Source organism: Nerophis lumbriciformis, linkage group LG13 (assembly GCF_033978685.3).
Source record: "Nerophis lumbriciformis linkage group LG13, RoL_Nlum_v2.1, whole genome shotgun sequence".
In the NCBI taxonomy this organism is placed as follows: domain Eukaryota; kingdom Metazoa; phylum Chordata; class Actinopteri; order Syngnathiformes; family Syngnathidae; genus Nerophis; species Nerophis lumbriciformis.
The window spans coordinates 6,479,943-6,501,705 of NC_084560.2; the positions used below are offsets into that span (position 1 = coordinate 6,479,943).

At 38.2% G+C, this 21,763-nt stretch overlaps 1 protein-coding gene across 2 annotated transcripts in view; it reads left to right on the plus strand.

Moving 5' to 3' along the window:
• The window catches only part of rbms1b (RNA binding motif, single stranded interacting protein 1b), an 88,485-nt gene that overhangs the window by 40,620 nt on the left and 26,102 nt on the right, over positions 1 to 21,763 (plus strand). Inside the window, exons 4-5 of one of the 2 annotated variants that reach the window (XM_061971762.2) lie at positions 4,956 to 5,053; positions 19,786 to 19,943. In XM_061971762.2, the coding sequence (XP_061827746.1) occupies positions 4,956 to 5,053; positions 19,786 to 19,943 (256 nt within the window). The remainder of the gene's footprint in view (positions 1 to 4,955; positions 5,054 to 19,785; positions 19,944 to 21,763) is intronic. The other variant, XM_061971763.2, reaches the window with a different exon arrangement.

A 21,763-nucleotide genomic window follows, 5' to 3' on the forward strand; every position in this document is an offset into this window, starting at 1 on the left:
TGGGAAATGTTTCCAAGTTGCACAATTCCCACATTTTTCAACCTATTCAAACCATTCCAACATTAACACATTCCACTCATCCTGGACATTCAAACTAACACTTTCCCAAGTTCCAAACCAAATTCCGGTTTTCCTGGAAATTCAAACTCTTCAACATTCAAACCTAGTTCTACTTCTTCTTCTTCTTCTTCTTCTTCTTCTTCGACTTCTTTGACTTCTTTTTGTTCGACTTCTTCTTGTTCGACTTCTTCGTCTTCTTCTTCGTCTTCTACTTCTTCTACTTCTACTTCTTCTTGACTTCTTCTTCTTCGACTTCTTCTTCTATTTCTACATCTTCTTCTTCTTCTACTTCTTCTACTTCTACTTCTTCTTCGACTTCTTTTTCTTCGACTTCTTCTAATTCTACTTCTTCTTCGACTTCTTCTTCTTCTTCTACTTCTTCTTTGACTTCTTCTTCGACTTCTTCTTCTTCAACTTCTTCTTCTTCGACTTTTTCTTTGACATCTTCTTCTACTTCTTCTACTACTACTTCTTCTTCTTCGACTTCTTTGACTTCTTCTTGTTCGACTTCTTCTTCTTCGTCTTCTTCTTCGTCTTCTACTTCTTCTACTTCTACTTCTTCTTGACTTCTTCTTCTTCGACTTCTTCTATTTCTACTTCTTCTTCTTCTTCTACTTCTTCGACTTCTTTTTTTCGACTTCTTCTAATTCTACTTCTTCTTTGACTTTTTCTTCTTCTTCTACTTCTTCTTTGACTTCTTCTTTGACTTCTTCTTCGACTTCTTCTTCTTCAACTTCTTCTTCTTCGACTTTTTCTTCGACATCTTCTACTTCTTCTACTACTTCTTCGACTTCTTCTTTTTCTTCGACTTCTTCTAATTCTACTTCTTCTTCGACTTCTTCTTCTTCTTCTACTTCTTCTTTGACTTCTTCTTCGACTTCTTCTTCTTCAACTTCTTCTTCTTCGACTTTTACTTTGACATCTTCTACTTCTTCTACTACTACTTCTTCTTCTTCTTCTTCGACTTCTTCGACTTCTTTGACTTCTTCTTGTTCGACTTCTTCTTCTTCGTCTTCTTCTTCGTCTTCTACTTCTTCTACTTCTACTTCTTCTTGACTTCTTCTTCTTCGACTTCTTCTATTTCTACTTCTTCTTCTTCTACTTCTTCTACATCTACTTCTTCTTCGACTTCTTTTTTTCGACTTCTTCTAATTCTACTTCTTCTTTGACTTTTTCTTCTTCTTCTACTTCTTCTTCGACTTCTTCTTTGACTTCTTCTTCGACTTCTTCTTCAATTTCTTCTTCTTTGACTTTTTCTTCGACATCTTCTTCTACTTCTTCTACTACTTCTTCGACTTCTTCTTTTTCTTTGACTTCTTCTAATTCTACTTCTTCTTCGACTTCTTCTTCTTCTTCTACTTCTTCTTTGACTTCTTCTTCGACTTCTTCTTCTTCAACTTCTTCTTCTTCGACTTTTTCTTTGACATCTTCTTCTACTTCTTCTACTACTTCTTCTTCTTCTTCTTCGACTTCTTTGACTTCTTCTTGTTCGACTTCTTCTTCTTCGTCTTCTACTTCTTCTATTTCTACTTCTTCTTGACTTCTTCTTCTTCGACTTCTTCTATTTCTACTTCTTCTTCTTCTTCTACTTCTTCTACATCTACTTCTTCTTCGACTTCTTTTTTTTGACTTCTTCTAATTCTACTTCTTCTTTGACTTTTTCTTCTTCTTCTACTTCTTCTTCGACTTCTTCTTTGACTTCTTCTTCGACTTCTTCTTCAACTTCTTCTTCTTTGACTTTTTCTTCGACATCTTCTTCTACTTCTTCTGCTACTTCTTCGACTTCTTCTTCTTCTTCATCTTCTTCTTCGACTTCTTCTTCTTCTTCGACTTCTTCTACTTCTACTTCTACTTCTACTTCTACTTCTACTTCTTCTTCTCCAGATTTTGCCGTGTTCTACCCTTCATATTTTTCATCCGATTCAAAGCGTTCCAACTTCAAACTGTTCAGCCTATTCGGGAATCGCAAGCTTTTCCTTGACAAATTCCAAAAATTCCCAGATTTCTCAGAATTCCAGGTTTTCCGGGACATTTTTTCCATTCAAAATGAATTGGCTATTTTTCAAACTTCCACTATTTCCACATTTTTCAACCGATTCAAACCATTCCACCTTCAACACATTCCACCATTCTGGAAAATTCAAACAACCTTTTTTTCCAAGTTCCCAAAAATTCCAGGATTTTCTAGAATTCCTGGTTTTCCTAAGCCCTATTTCCACCCTTTTTTCTGGCAACTACTCCTCCCGCATTTTTCAACCCTTCTACCGTCAAAACATTCCTTGTAATCAGGAAATTTTAAAATTCTCGGTTTTCCTGAAATTCCAGGAATTCCGTAATGCCATTTCTCAATTCAACATGTTACTGCTTCAACATTTCTCGACCGATTTGAAAAATTCCAACACCAACCATTTCAACTCATTCAGACCATTCACGTTTACCATTTTCAAAAAAAAAATCCTGATTTTCCCGAAATTCCCTAATACCATTTACTACTTCAACATTTCTTGCCCGATTTGAACAATTCCAACACCAACCAATTCAGATTGTTCAGGACATTCATGCTCCTAATCATTTTCCAAAAAAATCCCGCTTTTCCCAAAATTCCCAAATTTCCAGGAAGTTCCAATTGAAATGAATGAGAAATGTTTCCAAGTTGCACAATTCCCACATTTTTCAACCTATTCAAACCATTCCAACATTAACACATTCCACTCATCCTGGACATTCAAACTAACACTTTCCCAAGTTCCAAACCAAATTCCGGTTCTCTTCAACATTCAAACCTAGTTCTACTTCTTCTTCGACTTCTTCGACTTCTTTGACTTCTTCTTGTTCGACTTCTTCTTGTTCGACTTCTTCGTCTTCTTCTTCGTCTTCTACTTCTTCTACTTCTACTTCTTCTTGACTTCTTCTTCTTTGACTTCTTCTATTTCTACTTCTTCTTCTTTTTCTACTTCTTCTACTTCTACTTCTTCTTCGACTTCTTTTTCTTCGACTTCTTCTAATTCTACTTCTTCTTCGACTTCTTCTTCTTCTTCTACTTCTTCTTTGACTTCTTCTTCGACTTCTTCTTCTTCAACTTTTTCTTTGACATCTTCTTCTACTTTTTCTACTACTTCTTCTTCTTCTTCGACTTCTTCGACTTCTTTGACTTCTTCTTGTTCGACTTCTTCTTTTTCGGCTTCTTCGTCTTCTTCTTCGTCTTCTACTTCTTCTACTTCTACTTCTTCTTGACTTCTTCTTCTTCGACTTCTTCTATTTCTACTTCTTCTTCTTCTACTTCTTCTACATCTACTTCTTCTTCGACTTCTTTTTCTTCGATTTCTTCTAATTCTACTTCTTCTTTGACTTTTTCTTCTTCTACTTCTTCTTCGAATTCTTCTTTGACTTCTTCTTCGACTTCTTCTTCTTCAACTTCTTCTTCTTCGACTTTTTCTTCGACATCTTCTTCTACTTCTTCTACTACTTCTTCTACTTATTCTTCTTCGACTTCTTCTTCTTCTTCGTCTTCTTCTTTGACTTCTTCTTCTTCTACTTCTACTTCTACTTCTACTTCTTCTTCTCCAGATTTTGCCGTGTTCTACCTTTCATAATTTTCATCCGATTCAAAGCGTTCCAACTTCAAACTGTTTAGCCTATTCGGGAATCGCGGGCTTTCCCTTGACAAATTCCAAATAATCCCAGATTTCTCAGAATTCCAGGTTTTCCGGGACATTTTTTCCATTCAAAATGGATTGGCTATTTTTCAAACTTCCACTATTTCCACATTTTTCAACCGATTCAAACCATTCCACCTTCAACACATTCCACCATTCTGGAAAATTCAAACAACCTTGTTTTCCAAGTTCCCAAAAATTCCAGGATTTTCCAGAATTCCTGGTTTTCCTAAGCCCTATTTCCACCCTTTTTTCTGGCAACTACTCCTCCCGCATTGTTCAACCCTTCTACCGTCAAAACATTCCTCGTAATCAGGACAAAAAAATAAAATTGTTTTTCGAAATTTTAAAATTCCCGGTTTTCCCGAAATTCCAGGAATTCCGTAATACCATTTCTCAATTCAACATGTTACTGCTTCAACATTTCTCGATCGATTTGAAAAATTCCAACACCAACCATTTCAACTCATTCAAACCATTCAAGGTTTTTTTTAAAATCCATTTTCAAAAAAAAATCCAGCTTTTCCCGAAATTCCCACATTTTTGGGAAATTCCCATTTAAATCAGTGGGACATTCTTCAAAGGACCACAACTCCCCCATTTTTCATCTGATTCAAACTGTTCCAACTTTAAAATATTCAGCCTGTTTGGGAATTGTGTGCTCGACTTGAACGATTCAAAAAAAATTCCAGGATTTTAGTTCAACTTCGGCATCGGAGCATTCACACGCAATTGCCTCATCTAGCTACCATGTCTTGTCGCAGGGTCGGAACCATTGAGTTCACTTTGTCTTTGACAAACAGACTACAATCATATTTCAAGATGTTAAATGATTCCAGAGATGATGTACTTAAAAAGGTTGATCTCATCCTGCCTGACTGACTGCCCATACTGGTATAAACGAAACAACTGTTTTTCTTCCTTTGCCACATCTGAAATGTAATGCTAAATGGCTTTTCAGCTTATACATCACTGACTTAGTCACCTTTATTTAGTTAAAGGTGCTAAAAATAGCCTCCGTAGGAGCCCAGGGACTATGGCTTCACCCCTATTGGTACACCACACAACAAAGAGCTGACCTCAGCAAGTAACATCACTCTGGTATCTGCATCCTCAGCCTTTTTGTTTTTTTGTTGCCAACATTCTGCCACGCACATGCATATGTACAGTATCTACACGTACATTGTCGGTACACACTGATGGTCTAGCCTTGTTCTACTGTCCTCCTTGTCTCCTCAGGGTATGGCTTTGTGGACTTTGATAGTCCGGCTGCAGCCCAGAAAGCTGTGACTGCCCTCAAGAGCAGCGGGGTTCAGGCTCAGATGGCCAAGGTGAGAGTTGAGTATCATGTTTGTACTTCATGTACGCGTCTCTCCAAGGACTTTGTACACGAGGAAGTTAAAATGAATACAAATGTTTCCCCTCTGTCTCGCTGCACATGTTATATATATATATATATATATATATATATATATATATATGTATGTGTGGGAAAAAAAATCACAAGACTATTTCATCTCTACAGGCCTGTTTCATGAGGGGGGGTACCCTCAATCTCCTGACGATTGAGGGTACCCCCCCTCATGAAACAGGCCTGTAGAGATGAAATAGTCTTGTGATTTTTTTTCCCACACATACATATATTACGCTCTACTACGGTATCGAGCACTATTTTTTGGATAACCTTATTAAGACATATATATATATATATATATATTATGGCTGCAGCTAACGATTATTTTTCTATCGATTAATCTATAGATTATTTTTTTCGATTAATCGGTTAATCTATAGATTATTTTTTCGATTAATCTATGGATTATTTTTCCTTTTACCGATTATTTTTTTTATTTAAAATGAAGATGAAAAAAATAAATGTAGGCCAGTTTTTTCAAAAGGCATGGCTTTTATTTACAAAAAAAAAAAAAAAAATATATATATATATATATATTATGGCTTCAGCTAACGATTATTTTTCTATCGATTAATCTATAGATTATTTTTTTCGATTAATCGGTTAATCTATAGATTATTTTTTCGATTAATCTATAGATTATTTTTCCTTTTACCGATTTTTTTTAAATTTAAAATGAAGATGAAAAAAATAAATGTAGGCCAGTTTTTTCAAAAGGCATGGCTTTTATTTACAAATATATATATATATATATATATATATATATATATATATATATATATATATATATATATATATATATATATATATATATATATATATATATATTATGGCTTCAGCTAACGATTATTTTTCTATCGATTAATCTATAGATTATTTTTTCGATTAATCGGTTAATCTATAGATTATTTTTTCGATTAATCTATAGATTATTTTTCCTTTTACCGATTTTTTTTATTTTATTTAAAATGAAGATGAAAAAATAAATGTAGGCTAGTTTTTTCAAAAGGCATGGCTTTTATTTACAAAAAAAAAGAAGTATGGCCACTCAGTCGACATTGACAACAACATGACAAAATATTCTGTAACAATGTAAACATTTAAAACTTTTAACATTTAACAAAATTAAAAGTAGCTTATTTGCTTTTTAATGTGCAAATATAAAAGTAAACATCCAGTGCAAATCTTAATATTCTGCAATGGTATAAGCATTTCAAAAGTAAAAGTATTGCTTATTTTGCTTTAAAATGTGCAAAAATAAAGATAAACATCCAATACAAAAAAGTGCGTATTTCCGTGGTATAGTATTCGCATGCCTCGAATTAAACTCGTTTCGCAAAATATTATTTTTATTAGCGCATGTCTAGAATTTCCGCCGGGTCAAACTCGTTTCGCAAAATAATTAGCATATGCCTAGAACTCGTCATGTCACGAGTCATCATTTTCAAAATGGAGGAGGCTGATTTCAACTATTTTAAATTGCATAAAGGGAAGAAGATTAAGCGCTATTCAGTAGGATTTAAGGTCTAAGCTATTGAATATGCTAAAAAGAACAGTAAGCAGCTATGTTTTATTAATATACCGTAGCTGCGTGTGTCAAATATGAGTCATTAAATGACTCCCGCCTCCTGGTGGTAGAGGGCGCTAGTGATCCTTCTTGCGACTACCGGTGCTGCAGAAGAAGACAACAAGCAACAAGAGTGAGCAGCGATCGTTTGCTTGCACTTTTAACATGGAGGATTACATATCTAAAATAAAACAGTTTTCTAAACTGGACTTTCAATCAAAGCAGGAGGTAATAATTAAAGAGACGGAGAGACTTTTAAAACTGAAGAAAGATAAGGAAGACTTCTATAAACAAGTTATCGATGCTTTTGTTCAGAAGCAGCTGCACATGGACTTCATTTATAAGTAAAGGTAAGACCATAATAAAGTTTTTTTTAATTAAATGTGCTTTTCATGATGGTATCCTTACATCGCTCAAATTTATAAGCGCAGGCCTAAATTTACCCCACGCCTTTTGGTAAGCGCAGGAGTGAGAAGAGGTTTTAAATTAATTAGCTCCCCGGAGGCGATTCAAGGAAATAAGGTATGCGACGCGTCGACACACAAAAACGGCGTCGACGTATTTACCTAATCGATGACGTCGACTACGTCGACGCGTTGTTTCAGCCTTAATATATATATATATATATATATATATATATATATATATATATATATATATATATATATATATATATATACAAACCCCGTTTCCATATGAGTTGGGAAATTGTGTTAGATGTAAATATAAACGGAATACAATCCTTTTCAACTCATATTCAGTTGAATATGCTACAAAGACAACATATTTGATGTTCAAACTGATAAACTTTATTTTTTTTTGCAAATAATAATTAACTTAGAATTTCATGGCTGCAACACGTGACAAAGTAGTCGGGAAAGGGCATGTTCACCACTGTGTTACATGGCCTTTCCTTTTAACAACACTCAGTAAACGTTTAGGAACTGAATAGACACATTTTTGAAGCTTCTCAGGTGGAATTCTTTCCCATTCTTGCTTGATGTACAGCTTAAGTTGTTCAACAGTCCGGGGGTCTCCGTTGTGCTATTTTAGGCTTCATAATGCACCACACATTTTCAATGGGAGACAGGTCTGGACTACAGGCAGGCCAGTTTAGTACCCGCACTCTTTTACTATGAAGCCACGTTGATATAACACGTGGCTTGGCATTGTCTTGCTGAAATAAGCAGGGGTGTCCATGGTAACGTTGCTTGGATGGCAACATATGTTGCTCCAAAACCTGTATGTACCTTTCAGCATTAATGGTGCCTTCACAGATGTGTAAGTTACCCATGTCTTGGGCACTAATACACCCCCATACCATCACACATGCTGGCTTTTACACTTTGCGCCTATAACAATCCGGATGGTTCTTTTCCTCTTTGGTCCGGATGACACGACGTCCACATTTTCCAAAAACAATTTGAAATGTGGACTCGTCAGACCACCGAACACTTTTCTACTTTGTATCAGTTCATCTTAGATGAGCTCAGGCCCAGCGAAGCCGACGGCGTTTCTGGGTGTTGTTGATAAACAGTTTTCGCCTTGCATAGGAGAGTTTTAACTTGCACTTACAGATGTAGCGACCAACTGTAGTTACTGACAGTGGGTTTCTGAAGTGTTCCTGAGCCCATGTGGTGATATCCTTTACACACTGATGTCGCTTGTTGATGCAGTACAGCCTGAGGGATGGAAGGTCACGGGCTTAGCTGCTTACGTGCAGTGATTTTTCCAGATTCTCTGAACCCTTTGATGATATTACAGAGCGTAGATGGTGAAATCCCTGAATTCCTTGCAATAGCTGGTTGAGAAAGGTTTTTCTTAAACTGTTCAACAATTTGCTCAGGCATTTGTTGACAAAGTGGTGACCCTCGCCCCATCCTTGTTTGTGAATGACTGAGCATTTCATGGAATCTATTTTTATACCCAAACATGGCACCCACCTGTTCCCAATTAGCCTGTTCACCTGTGGGATGTTCCAAATAAGTCTTTGATGAGCATTCCTCAACTTTATCAGTATTTATTGCCACCTTTCCCAACTTCTTTGTCACGTGTTGCTGGCATCAAATTCTAAAGTTAATGATTATTTGCAAAAAAAACAAAAAGTTTATGAGTTTGAACATCAAATATGTTGTCTTTGTAGCATATTCAACTGATTATGGGTTGAAAATGATTTGCAAATCATTGTATTCCGTTTATATTTACATCTAACACAATTTCCCAACTCATATGGAAACGGGGTTTGTATATATATATATATATATATATATATATATATATATATATATACATTGATCTAAACATACTTCACTACACACCGTAGGAGGATACAATTGCTCACCGCTAACAAAAGCTAGCGCGCCTGAATGTAAACAAATGCCATGGGTGGATCCACACCTGACATCCACTATAATGATATCAAGTGCAAGAGCGTATCTAGTCGATACGACTATGATTACATCAATATTTTTTAGCATCACAAAATATTTTTGTCACGTGTGGGGGGGTCGCAGCTTGCTGCAAGGTTCGTTCCCCCGGGATGCAGACGGACCACTCTGGACAGGACGTGCAGGTAGGAACATGATTTATCCTCCGAAATCGAACAAGTACCAAAAACTGAAAACAAGCCGGAGGAAAAACGTGCCGATCGCACTCGAACCTAAGGCTAACACTTAGCATAGGCTTGAAGACAAGGAATACTCACGTAACTGTAGCATTGTCATGATCCATGTCCCGGATCATGTTTTATGTTCTGTTAGTTTTGGACTTCATTAGTTCTTGTGTTTTGTGCACCCTTGTTTGTTTTAGTTACCATGGTTACTTATTGTTTCCACCTGCCTCTGATTAGTGTTCGCCCGCTCACCTGCTGCCCGAGCACTAATCAGAGGCATTATTTAAACCTGCCTTGCCCTCCAGTCAGGGCTGGAGTATTGTTTGTTGTATGCTGTGGACTCCCTGTTTCATGCAATGCTCTGTTCATGCTTGTTTTCTGGAGATACCATAGTTCATGCTGATGATTTCATGCTTAGCTCATTTTGCTCGTGCCTTGCCATGTACGTTTTGTTTATTTATGCCACAGTTAGCGACTTTTTGTTTCATGTCCATAGTTCAGGCTAAGTGTTAGCTTTTGTTTCCTGCGTTAACCTTGTGCGCCTTTTTGTTTTCACCTTTTTTTTTTAACATTAAAACCATGTTTTCTTGTACACCGCCTGTCATCTCTGCATCTTGGGGTTCGTCACCACCACTTCATGACAAGCATAAGCACACAAAGAAGCCCGGCCGACTGACCGGCAAAGGCAGGCTTAAATAATGCCTCTGATTAGTGCTCGGGAAACAGGTGAGCGTCCCGAACACCAATCAGAGGCAAGTGGAAATAATAGGTAACCATGGTAACTAAAAACAAACTCAAGGGTGCACAAAAACAGGAAAAAAACAAACGGAAAATAACAAAACATGATCCGGGCCACGGATCATGACACTTTTTTCCTTTTTTAAACATTTATATTATGTTTATAAAGTCATGAAATACGTCCCTGGACACATAGACTTAGACGAACTTTAATGAGCCACAAGGGAAATTGTGCCACACAGTAGCTCAGTTACAAAGGATGGAAAGTGTAAGGATGGAAAGGACAATGCAGGTATAAAATAGACTAAAAATGTACCGTAGTAGCAATATAAAATATAACATATATGTAATAATTACATAATATATGCATACCTGCCAACTACTCCGGTTTTCCCGTAATTAGTACGGTTTTCATCAACCTATTCCGGGTTACGGTTGCAGTGATAAAAAATACGGTTTTTCATTAATTATAAAAATATATTTTTTAAAAAGTTTTATTCACGAAATCGCGTAACAACAATGACAATCGACACTGCTTCCCGTAACTTCCTATCGAGCCATTCCGAATGCCATGCGCGAGGCTATTTATAGCACCGCTGCCAAGCACGAGGCACCGGTTGTATGGCGTCACATTAGTGCCAAAAATCCGAGCGCATAAAAACTGTTATCGCGCGCTGATTCTCCACTTCGTGCGCGCGCGCGACACCATTTTGCGCGCGCGTGGTGCCTTTTAGCACGCGCGCGGTGCCTTTCTGCGCGCTCTCTGTGTACTCCTGGCATCTCTCCTCGCGCTGTCATGTTTCTTTTTGGCACTTTGGGGGCGGGTATGCTTAGACGGCCCCTCCTTTCTGATTGGTCAGGCGAAAAACGCTGAAAAATGCTCAGAGCCAATCAGAAGTATAGCAGGGCGGGTCATCGTCAATATGTATCAAGATTTACGGAGGAAGAAGTGGATAAAAAAAATGTCGCGCGCTGATGAAGGTTATTTCATACCACATAAACACAATACAGGGTAATACAAAATGTAGCCCAAATAAATAATAAGACAACAAACACCATAATCACATCTTTCAGCCAGAACTGGTCCACCAGCAATAACATTATTTTATATTTTCACTTCTTCTTGAACATTTGTTTTCTAATTTATGGAATTTCTTTTGATTCAGCCATAAAATTAATGAAATAATCTTTGAATTTTGTTTTTAAAATGTTAAAAATAGCTTTTAATAATGTATTCTGAAACAGTTTAAAATAATCAGAGAACTGACCCTACACAACTATGTTGCACAATTAAGTCATTTTTTTTTTAAAGCAAAAGAGGTAATTTCAACAGGTACAGCATCCTATGTCATATCTACATGTAATAAGATTTGTAACAAGGCAAACCGTTTGTAAATTGGTCGAAAATCGAGCAAGTTATGGTAATTTAATTAGTACATGTACCATTGACATTAATGTAATGATTGAGGCTAGATGTCCGAAGTAAGATGGCTACAACGTTGCTACGCTGGAGAATGATTGGTCATATGAAAAATGCTCACAGCCAATCAGAAAGAAGGGGCCGTCTAAGCATACCCGCCCCCAAAGTGCCAAAAAGAAACATGACAGCGCGAGGAGAGATGCCAGGAGCAGTGTTGGGTTAGTTACTGAAAACCAGTAACTAGTTACAGTTACTAGTTACTTGATTTCAAAAGTAACTCAGTTACTAACTCAGTTACTTACACCAAAAAGTAATGTGTTACTGTGAAAAGTAACTATTTAGATACTTCTTTTTTTCTTCTTTTTTTTTTTAAAGCTCCCATTAATGCCCTTTTAGCCTTCATTTCAGTACTGTTATTGCACTGGAGATTAATACAATCTGTTGATCAACTTGACATGCATTTTTATTTTCCTTTTAACATAATTAATGAAAAACAGTGCAACATAAAAAGGCATTCCTCCTTTCTTTAAACTTGGACCAATGACCATTAATAAAAAAACAAGTTTAAGTGCAACATAAGAAGGCACATCATCTTCCTTGAAACATAGGTAGTGAAATAAAGCCTGACATCTGGAGTGATGCTGCTGTCTTCCACACTTGGAGCCATGGATTGTAGAATCCTTGTTTTCAGTGGCAGGATCATTGACACAGATGGTGAAGTTTCAGTGCTCAGTAGAGATGTAACACTTTTGAGGGGTTTAAGCCCCTGGAGGACCCCGTCTGCCACTCTCACATCATCATCAGACAGGGTGACATTTGTCTTCAGGGTGTTGTGGGTCATTGCAGAGTATATAGCTGCCTGCTGCTCCAACATATCATAAGTGGAGTTCCACCTCGTTGGGACATCATGTATGAGCAGGCAGCTTTAGCATTTCTTGCTTTGTCTTAAGCACATGAGCAGCTGTTGTGCTTGGGTGGAAGTAGGAAACCTTCCTGATCCTCCCAAAGAGGCGCTCCATCCTATTGACTGAGATTCCCTTCCTGGGATGCCAAATTCACTACATGTGCAAAGCACCTATCTGTGGTCCCAGTCCTGCCTCATTCTCTGTAATTATTTGATTTTTGGCATTATCACGTGTGACTGGGATATCTTTATCTTCCATTCCTCCACTGCTTGTGTCAGCACCTGCGCAAGGTGACTCTCGTAGAGGGGGCGTGTCTTCTCATCTCCCAGTCTGCTGTGATGAAGTGAGCGCTTATAGTTCCGCTGGACGTCCACCCGTCTGTCATGAGCGCAACAGATGATGCTCGGGATAGTTCATCCACAACTTTTTTCTTCTCCTGCTCATAAAGATCTGGCACAATCTTATTGCTGAAGTGGGTGCGCGGCGGGATGTCGTAACGTGGTTCAAGCACGTTCAGCATGTGTTTAAAACCCTCGTTTTGCACAACCGAGTCTGCACCTATAAACACACCGATTCAATGGCGCGGGGCGTTCAAGCTCCTCCGTTACTCCGCTCGCCATGACCACGCTGTGTGTTAGAGATGCGCGGATAGGCAAATATTTCATCTGCAACCGCATCAGAAAGTCGTCAACCATCCGCAATCCACCCGATCTAACATTTGATCAGAACTGCATCCGCCCGCTATCCGCCCGGTATATCTAATATAGACGATGCAAGGCATTAGTGAGGCACCTGCCAACTACTCCGGTTTTCCCGTAATTCGTACGGTTTTCATCAACCTATTCCGGGTTACGGGTGCAGTGATAAAAAATACGTTTTTTCTTTAATTTAAAAAAAAAAGGGTGAAAACTACGCGAATTGCACCTTGTGCAGACAAGATTTTTCGATCGGACACGGAGGAATTAGCGATGTAAAAGACCACTTTGGGACAAAAAAACACAAGTCTAATGCCGTTGCTAGCGATACAAGTGGAAAACTTTCAACGTTTTTCGTCGCCCAAACAGATTCTTTGGATGTGATAAATGCCGAAGTTTTATTTACGGAGGCAATAATTGAGCATGGACTTCCAATCGCACTGGCTTATCACATGGGACAGTTACATGTTTGTAATGCAACCTTTAAAAATCATTACGCGGTGATCGCGGTCCCAAAAATAAACTTTTCTTGCATGATAATGTCCAGAAAAATTCGCTTTATATTACTATAGAGTCCTTTTAACGAATGAGTTTGATGGTTTATCACAAACCTTAAATGAAAGAAGTCCTTTCTTCTCCTGCACCTGCATGCACTTTGGCCTTGCTTCCTGTGTGGTGCGCAATCCTGTCGGCTGTATTTCACAGCACGACATACTGTTAAAAGTGTTTATACTATTTATGCTTTCAAGTCCAAGTTGAAGAAATCTTGTTAAATGTTGACAGCATAACTACCAAAATACAGAAGTATGTCCTTAATATTTTTGCAGTGCTATTTCTGTTGAAAAGTTAAAATGATTACATTAGAGATGTGATGTGCCACTTTTCAAAGTGTCTGATGGCTTAAATTAATTTTCATTAATTTTTCATATTTTGAATTCTTTTGAAAGGCTTACAAAAAAACTACATTTGAATTGTAATTCCATGCTATTGACAGGACTATTAATTTTAATGAAGTTAGCTTACCATGTTTACAGTATGATAATTGTGATAGAAATGTGAATTTCGGGGGGTGGCGGGCAGGTATGCTGCTTACCTGCTGCGCTTGACGCCGGCCGCGGCGAAGGCGGACGAGGCGGGGTGTCGGTGCGGTGGGCGCGGTAGTGACCCTGGACATGCGTCGGGCCCTTCTCGCGGATCGCCTCAGCTACGGCTCCCGGTGGGGCCCTCTCGGGGGAAGGGGCCTCGGTCCCGGACACCGGCGAGGCGTCCCTTCTCCGCTCCGTAAAAGTGTCCATCTCTTTTCTTTTTTTTTCTTCTGTTGTGGCATATGCAGCAGGTGCCTGCTCGTTTTTCGTATGTGGGTAACAACATTTAACTATGTGTATATATTTCCGAATTGGTTTAACTGCCACCCGCAAAAAAAAAAAAAAAAAAAAAAAAAAATCTAATTGATCCGCCCGACCTGACCCGCACGCGGATAAAATCTTATTTTTTTAAATTTCATCCGCCCGATCCGCGGATAATCCGCGGACTCCGCGGTTGTGCCCGCAAACCGCGCATCTCTACTGTGTGTGGACTGAACGTGCAAACAACTTTTTTTTTTGTTTCATATATCAAACCGCGGATCACTTGTGTGCCTCCCCTCCCCACACACACACCCACACACACATAGACCGCGCCTCTTTTCTTCTCTCCGGCTTGTGACAGAGGAAGATTCAGAAGAACGACACCGCAGCGCTTCTGTTTCTAGCCGATACTACATCAAAAGTAACGTAAAATAACGCAGTAACGCATCATGTAGTAACGGTAACTAAATTACTGAATATAAAAAATTAGTCCCAACACTGGCCAGGAGTACACAGAGAGCGCGCAGAAAGGCGTCGCGCGCGCGCAGAAAGGCACCACGCGCGCGCAGAAAGGCACCACGCGCGCGCAAAATGGTGTCGCGCGCGCGCACGATAACAGTTTTTATGCGCTCGGATTTTTGGCACTAATGTGACGCCATACAGTTGCCATTGTTTCCAAACGGCGCGAACGATCATGGAATCAGCCGGAGAAAAATCGCAAACGAGTCTTAAACCGAAAAGAAAACTGCAGTCATTCCGTGAAGAATATTCAAAAGCCTATCCGGGAATAATTATCCGTTCCAAAAAGGGTGAAAACTACGCGAATTGCACCTTGTGCAGACAAGATTTTTCGATCGGACACGGAGGAATTAGCGATGTAAAAGACCACGTTGGGACAAAAAAACACAAGTCTAATGCCGTTGCTAGCGATACAAGTGGAAAACTTTCAACGTTTTTCGTCGCCCAAACAGTGATGGTTTTAGCAACATTTTAACCTGTCTGAATGCTAATAATCATTTTGAACCCCCCACCAGGACTTTGTCCTGGATCTACCGGGCCTGCGGCCCCTGGCTACTAGGTTTTTCTGATTTCAAAAGTTGGCAGGTATGACAATGCAGGTATAAAATAGCCTAAAAATGTACCGTAGTAGCAATATAAAATATAACATATATGTAATAATTACATAATATATGTACAGTATATGATATATACTGATATATTATATTATGAGGACTTTGAATGAAACCAATGTATGATCTTGTAACTACTTGGTATCAAATCGATACCTAAATGTGTGGTATCATCCAAAAATAATGTAAAGTATCAAAGAAGAGAAGAATAAGTGATTATTACATTTGAACAGAAGTGTAGATAGAACATGTTAAAACAGAAAGTAAGCAGATATTAACAGTAAATGAACAAGTGGATTAATAAACCATTTTTACAGTTTGTCCATACTTGCCAACCCTCCCGGATTTTCCGGGAGACTCCCGAAATTCAGCGCCTCTCTCGAAAACCTCCCGGGACAAAGTTTCTCCCGAAAATCTCCCGAAATTCAGGCGGACTCAGGTCCATGAGGACCTGAGTCCGCTAACCCACAATATAACCAGCATACCTGCCCAATCACGTTATAACTGTAGAATGATGGAGGGCGAGTTCTTGGTTTCTTATGTGGGTTTATTGTTAGGCAGTTTCATTAACGTCCTCCCAGCGCGGCAACAACACACAACAACAGCAGTCACGTTTTTGTATACCGTAAAGCAGTTCGTCTGCCGTAAACAGCAATGTTGTGACACTCTTAAACAGGACAATACTGCCATCTAGTGCATTTGATGAAAGCACTTTTGTGCGTGCCACACATCAATGCATCATCAGAGAGGGTGTTCAGCATCGTTAGAAAAATAGTGACAAAAAAAAAAAAAAAAAAAAAAAAAAAGAAAAAAAAAAAAAAAAAGAAAAATAGTGACAGAGAATAGAACAAGGATGGACAATTCAACCCTGAACTCAGCAATGAGTAGATGAGTGTTAAATTGTGTGTATATGTGTAAATAAATGAACACTGAAATTCAAGTATTTATTTTATATATATATATATATATATATATATATATATATATATATATATATATATATATATATATATATATATGTCTTATATATGAAATAGTCTTGTGATTTTTTTTCCCCCACACATACATATATATATATATATATATATATATATATATATATATATATATATATATATATAAAATAAAATAAATATATATATATATGTACGTATATATATATATATATATATATATATATATAATAAAATTAATGTATATATATATATATATATATATATATATATATATATGTATGTGTGGGGAAAAAAATCACAAGACTATTTCATCTCTACAGGCCTGTTTCATGAGGGGGTTCCCTCAATCATCAGGAGATCTCCTGATGATTGAGGGAACCCCCTCATGAAACAGGCCTGTAGAGATGAAATAGTCTTGTGATTTTTTTTCCCACACATACATATATTGCGCTCTACTACGGTATGTATATATATATATATATATATATATATATATATATATATATATATATATATATATATATATATATATGTGTATATGTATATGTATACATATATATATATATATATATATATATATATATATATATATATATATATATATGTATATATATATATATGTATATGTATATGTATATGTATACATATATATATATATATATATATATATATATATATATATATATATATATATATATATATATATATATATATATATATATATATATATATATGTGTGGGAAAAAAAATCACAAGACTATTTTCATCTCTACAGGCCTGAAATAGTCTTGTGATTTTTTTTCCCACACATACATATATTGCGCTCTACTACGGTATCGAGCACTATTTTTTTGGATAACCTTATTAAGACATATATATATATATATATATATATATATATATATATATATATATATATATATATATCATATAATAAAATAAAAATATATATACGTATATATGTATATATATATACATATATAGCTAGAATTCACTGAACGTCAAGTATATATATATATATATATATATATATATATATATATATATATATATATATATATATATATATATATATATATATATATGTATGTATACATATAATAAAATAAATATATATATATATATATATATAGCTAGAATTCACTGAACATCAAGTATTTGTTGTATATATATATATATATATATATATATATATATATATATATATATATATATGAAATACTTAGCTGAGATAGGCTCCAGCGCCCCCCGCGACCCCAAAGGGAATAAGCGGTAGAAAATGGATGGATGGACTTGACTTGGTGAATTCTAGCTGTAAATATACTCCTCCCCTTTTAGCCACGCCCCCAACCACGCCCCCTCCCACCCCCCTCCCCCCACCTCCCGAAATCGGAGGTCTCAAGGTTGGCAAGTATGAGTTTGTCCCTCATAATGTGTACAAAATAATAGGTGTATAAATGACACAATATGTTACTGCATACTAATTAGGAGTCTTTGTTTGTTTACTTACTACTAAAAGACAAGTTGTCTATTTTATTTAAGGACTAAACTACAATAATAAACATATGTTTCATGTAACCTAAGATTCTTTTTTTTTTTGTTCAAATAAAGACAATAATGACATTTTTTGCGGTCCCCTTTTATTTAAAAAAGTACGGAAAAGTATCGGAATACATTTTGGTACTGGTACTAAAATATTGGTATGGGGACAACGGCAGTTTGAGTGTTTGTGGACTCCATAAAGAAGTTAGCTGTGTGAGGAGGACGTGTCACACAACTATTTAGTCATGTTGAGGCTGCACAGTAGAAACGTGGAAGAGCTGTATTGACACCTGAGACTTGGTGTCGACACTCTGGGAATGTCAAACAGCACTCGTCCCAATTCGACTAATTAAATATGCAAATGAGGCGGTGTACGTGCTGAAGAGGCACTCGGATCCAAACGTCGTGCAGTTTTGACACGAGCGAAGCAGCGAGATGCTGGGACTCCGCCCCTCTGGTCTCACTCAACCAGTCAAGAACCAGTTTATTGGCTCTTTTCTTGGGCTCCTTCCTTGTTTGAACAGTGAAATGTTGACGTTCTTGCTGGCGTGTCACCGTGGCGACCGTCTGGCGCCGGATGCTATGATGAATATTAATATCGTCTCACCTTTTGTGCTGCTGCGTGAGAAGAGAAATGAGCCTCCAGGACGGCGTGACACTCAATAAGTCTTCATACTCGTGACAATCCTGCGGCTAGAGCGAACCCTAGTTCGTCTCGACTACTGTAACGTATTATTTTCGGGTCTCCCTATGTCTAGCATTAAAAAATTACAGTTGGTACAAAATGCGGCTGCTAGACTTTTGACAAGAACAAGAAAGTTTGATCATATTACGCCTATACTGGCTCACCTGCACTGGCTTCCTGTGCACTTAAGATGTGACTTTAAGGTTTTACTACTTACGTATAAAATACTACACGGTCTAGCTCCGTCCTATCTTGTTGATTGCATTGTACCATATGTCCCGGCAAGAAATCTGCGTTCAAAGAACTCCGGCTTATTAGTGATTCCCAGAGCCCAAAAAAAGTCTGCGGGCTATAGAGCGTTTTCTATTGGGGCTCCAGTACTATGGAATGCCCTCCCGGTAACAATTAGAGATGCTACCTCAGTAGAAGCATTTAAGTCCCATCTTAAAACTCATTTGTATACTCTAGCCTTTAAATAGCCCCCCTGTTAGACCAGTTGATCTGCCGTTTCTTTTCTTTTCTCCTCTGCTCCCCTTTTCCTTGAGGGGGGGGCACAGGTCCGGTGGCCATGGATGAAGTGCTGGCTGTCCAGAGTCGGGACCCGGGGTGGACCGCTCGCCTGTGCATCGGCTGGGAACATCTCTGCGCTGCTGACCCGTCTCCGCTCGGGATGGTGTCCTGCTGGCCCCACTATGGACTGGACTCTTACTATTATGTTGGATCCACTATGGACTGGACTCTCACAATATTATGTCAGACCCACTCGACATCCATTGCTTTCGGTCTCCCCTAGAGGGGGGGGGTTACCCACATATGCGGTCCTCTCCAAGGTTTCTCATAGTCATTCACATCGACGTCCCACTGGGGTGAGTTTTTCCTTGCCCGTATGTGGGCTTTGTACCGAGGATGTCGTTGTGGCTTGTGCAGCCCTTTGAGACACTTGTGATTTAGGGCTATATAAATAAAGATTGATTGATTGATGATTGATTGATTGATAGACCGCTTTGTTGTCTCGCCGGTGGTTTTGAAATGACAGGTGTCACTCTCTGTGCCCCCCCAGCAACAAGAACAAGACCCGACCAACTTGTACATCTCCAACCTGCCTCTGTCCATGGATGAGCAGGAACTGGAGAACATGCTCAAGCACTTCGGCCAGGTCGTCTCCACTCGCGTCCTGAGGGACTCCAGTGGAGCCAGCAGAGGAGTCGGCTTTGCCAGGTCTCACTTTTATGTCTTAGTTACACAGCTCACCTTGTCAGGATTATAATACATATATATGTATATATATATATATATATATACAGGTAAAAGCCAGTAAATTAGAATATTTTGAAAAACTTGATTTATTTCAGTACTTGCATTCAAAAGGTGTAACTTGTACATTATATTTATTCATTGCATACAGACTGATGCATTCAAATGTTTATTTCATTTAATTTTGATGATTTGAAGTGGCAACAAATGAAAATCCAAAATTCCGTGTGTCACAAAATTAGAATATTACTTAAGGCTAATACGAAAAAGGGATTTTTAGAAATGTTGGCCAACTGAAAAGTATGAAAATGAAAAATATGAGCATGTACAATACTCAATACTTGGTTGGAGCTCCTTTTGCCTCAATTACTGCGTTAATGCGGCGTGGCATGGAGTCGATGAGTTTCTGGCACTGCTCAGGTGTTATGAGAGCCCAGGTTGCTCTGATAGTGGCCTTCAACTCTTCTGCGTTTTTGGGTCTGGCATTCTGCATCTTCCTTTTCACAATACCCCACAGATTTTCTATGGGGCTAAGGTCAGGGGAGTTGGCGGGCCAATTTAGAACAGAAATACCATGGTCCGTAAACCAGGCACGGGTAGATTTTGCGCTGTGTGCAGGCGCCAAGTCCTGTTGGAACTTGAAATCTCCATCTCCATAGAGCAGGTCAGCAGCAGGAAGCATGAAGTGCTCTAAAACTTGCTGGTAGACGGCTGCGTTGACCCTGGATCTCAGGAAACAGAGTGGACCGACACCAGCAGATGACATGGCACCCCAAACCATCACTGATGGTGGAAACTTTACACTAGACTTCAGGCAACGTGGATCCTGTGCCTCTCCTGTCTTCCTCCAGATTCTGGGACCTCGATTTCCAAAGGAAATGCAAAATTTGCATGGTTGGGTGATGGTTTGGGGTGCCATGTCATCTGCTGGTGTCGGTCCACTCTGTTTCCTGAGATCCAGGGTCAACGCAGCCGTCTACCAGCAAGTTTTAGAGCACTTCATGCTTCCTGATGCTGACCTGCTCTATGGAGATGGAGATTTCAAGTTCCAACAGGACTTGGCGCCTGCACACAGCGCAAAATCTACCCGTGCCTGGTTTACGGACCATGGTATTTCTGTTCTAAATTGGCCCGCCAACTCCCCTGACCTTAGCCCCATAGAAAATCTGTGGGGTATTGTGAAAAGGAAGATGCAGAATGCCAGACCCAAAAACGCAGAAGAGTTGAAGGCCACTATCAGAGCAACCTGGGCTCTCATAACACCTGAGCAGTGCCAGAAACTCATCGACTCCATGCCACGCCGCATTAACGCAGTAATTGAGGCAAAAGGAGCTCCAACCAAGTATTGAGTATTGTACATGCTCATATTTTTCATTTTCATACTTTTCAGTTGGCCAACATTTCTAAAAATCCCTTTTTTGTATTAGCCTTAAGTAATATTCTAATTTTGTGACACACGGAATTTTGGATTTTCATTTGTTGCCACTTCAAATCATCAAAATTAAATGAAATAAACATTTGAATGCATCAGTCTGTGTGCAATGAATAAATATAATGTACAAGTTACACCTTTTGAATGCAAGTACTGAAATAAATCAAGTTTTTCAAAATATTCTAATTTACTGGCTTTTACCTGTATATATATGTATGTATATATACATATATATACATATGCAGATAAAGATGTCCCACACTAATTGAAACTTTGCACGTTTTATAAATAGCTGCACATTTGCTTCCTAAATGTCAAAAGCTGGAAAAGTTGAAAGGTTCGCAGGATTGAG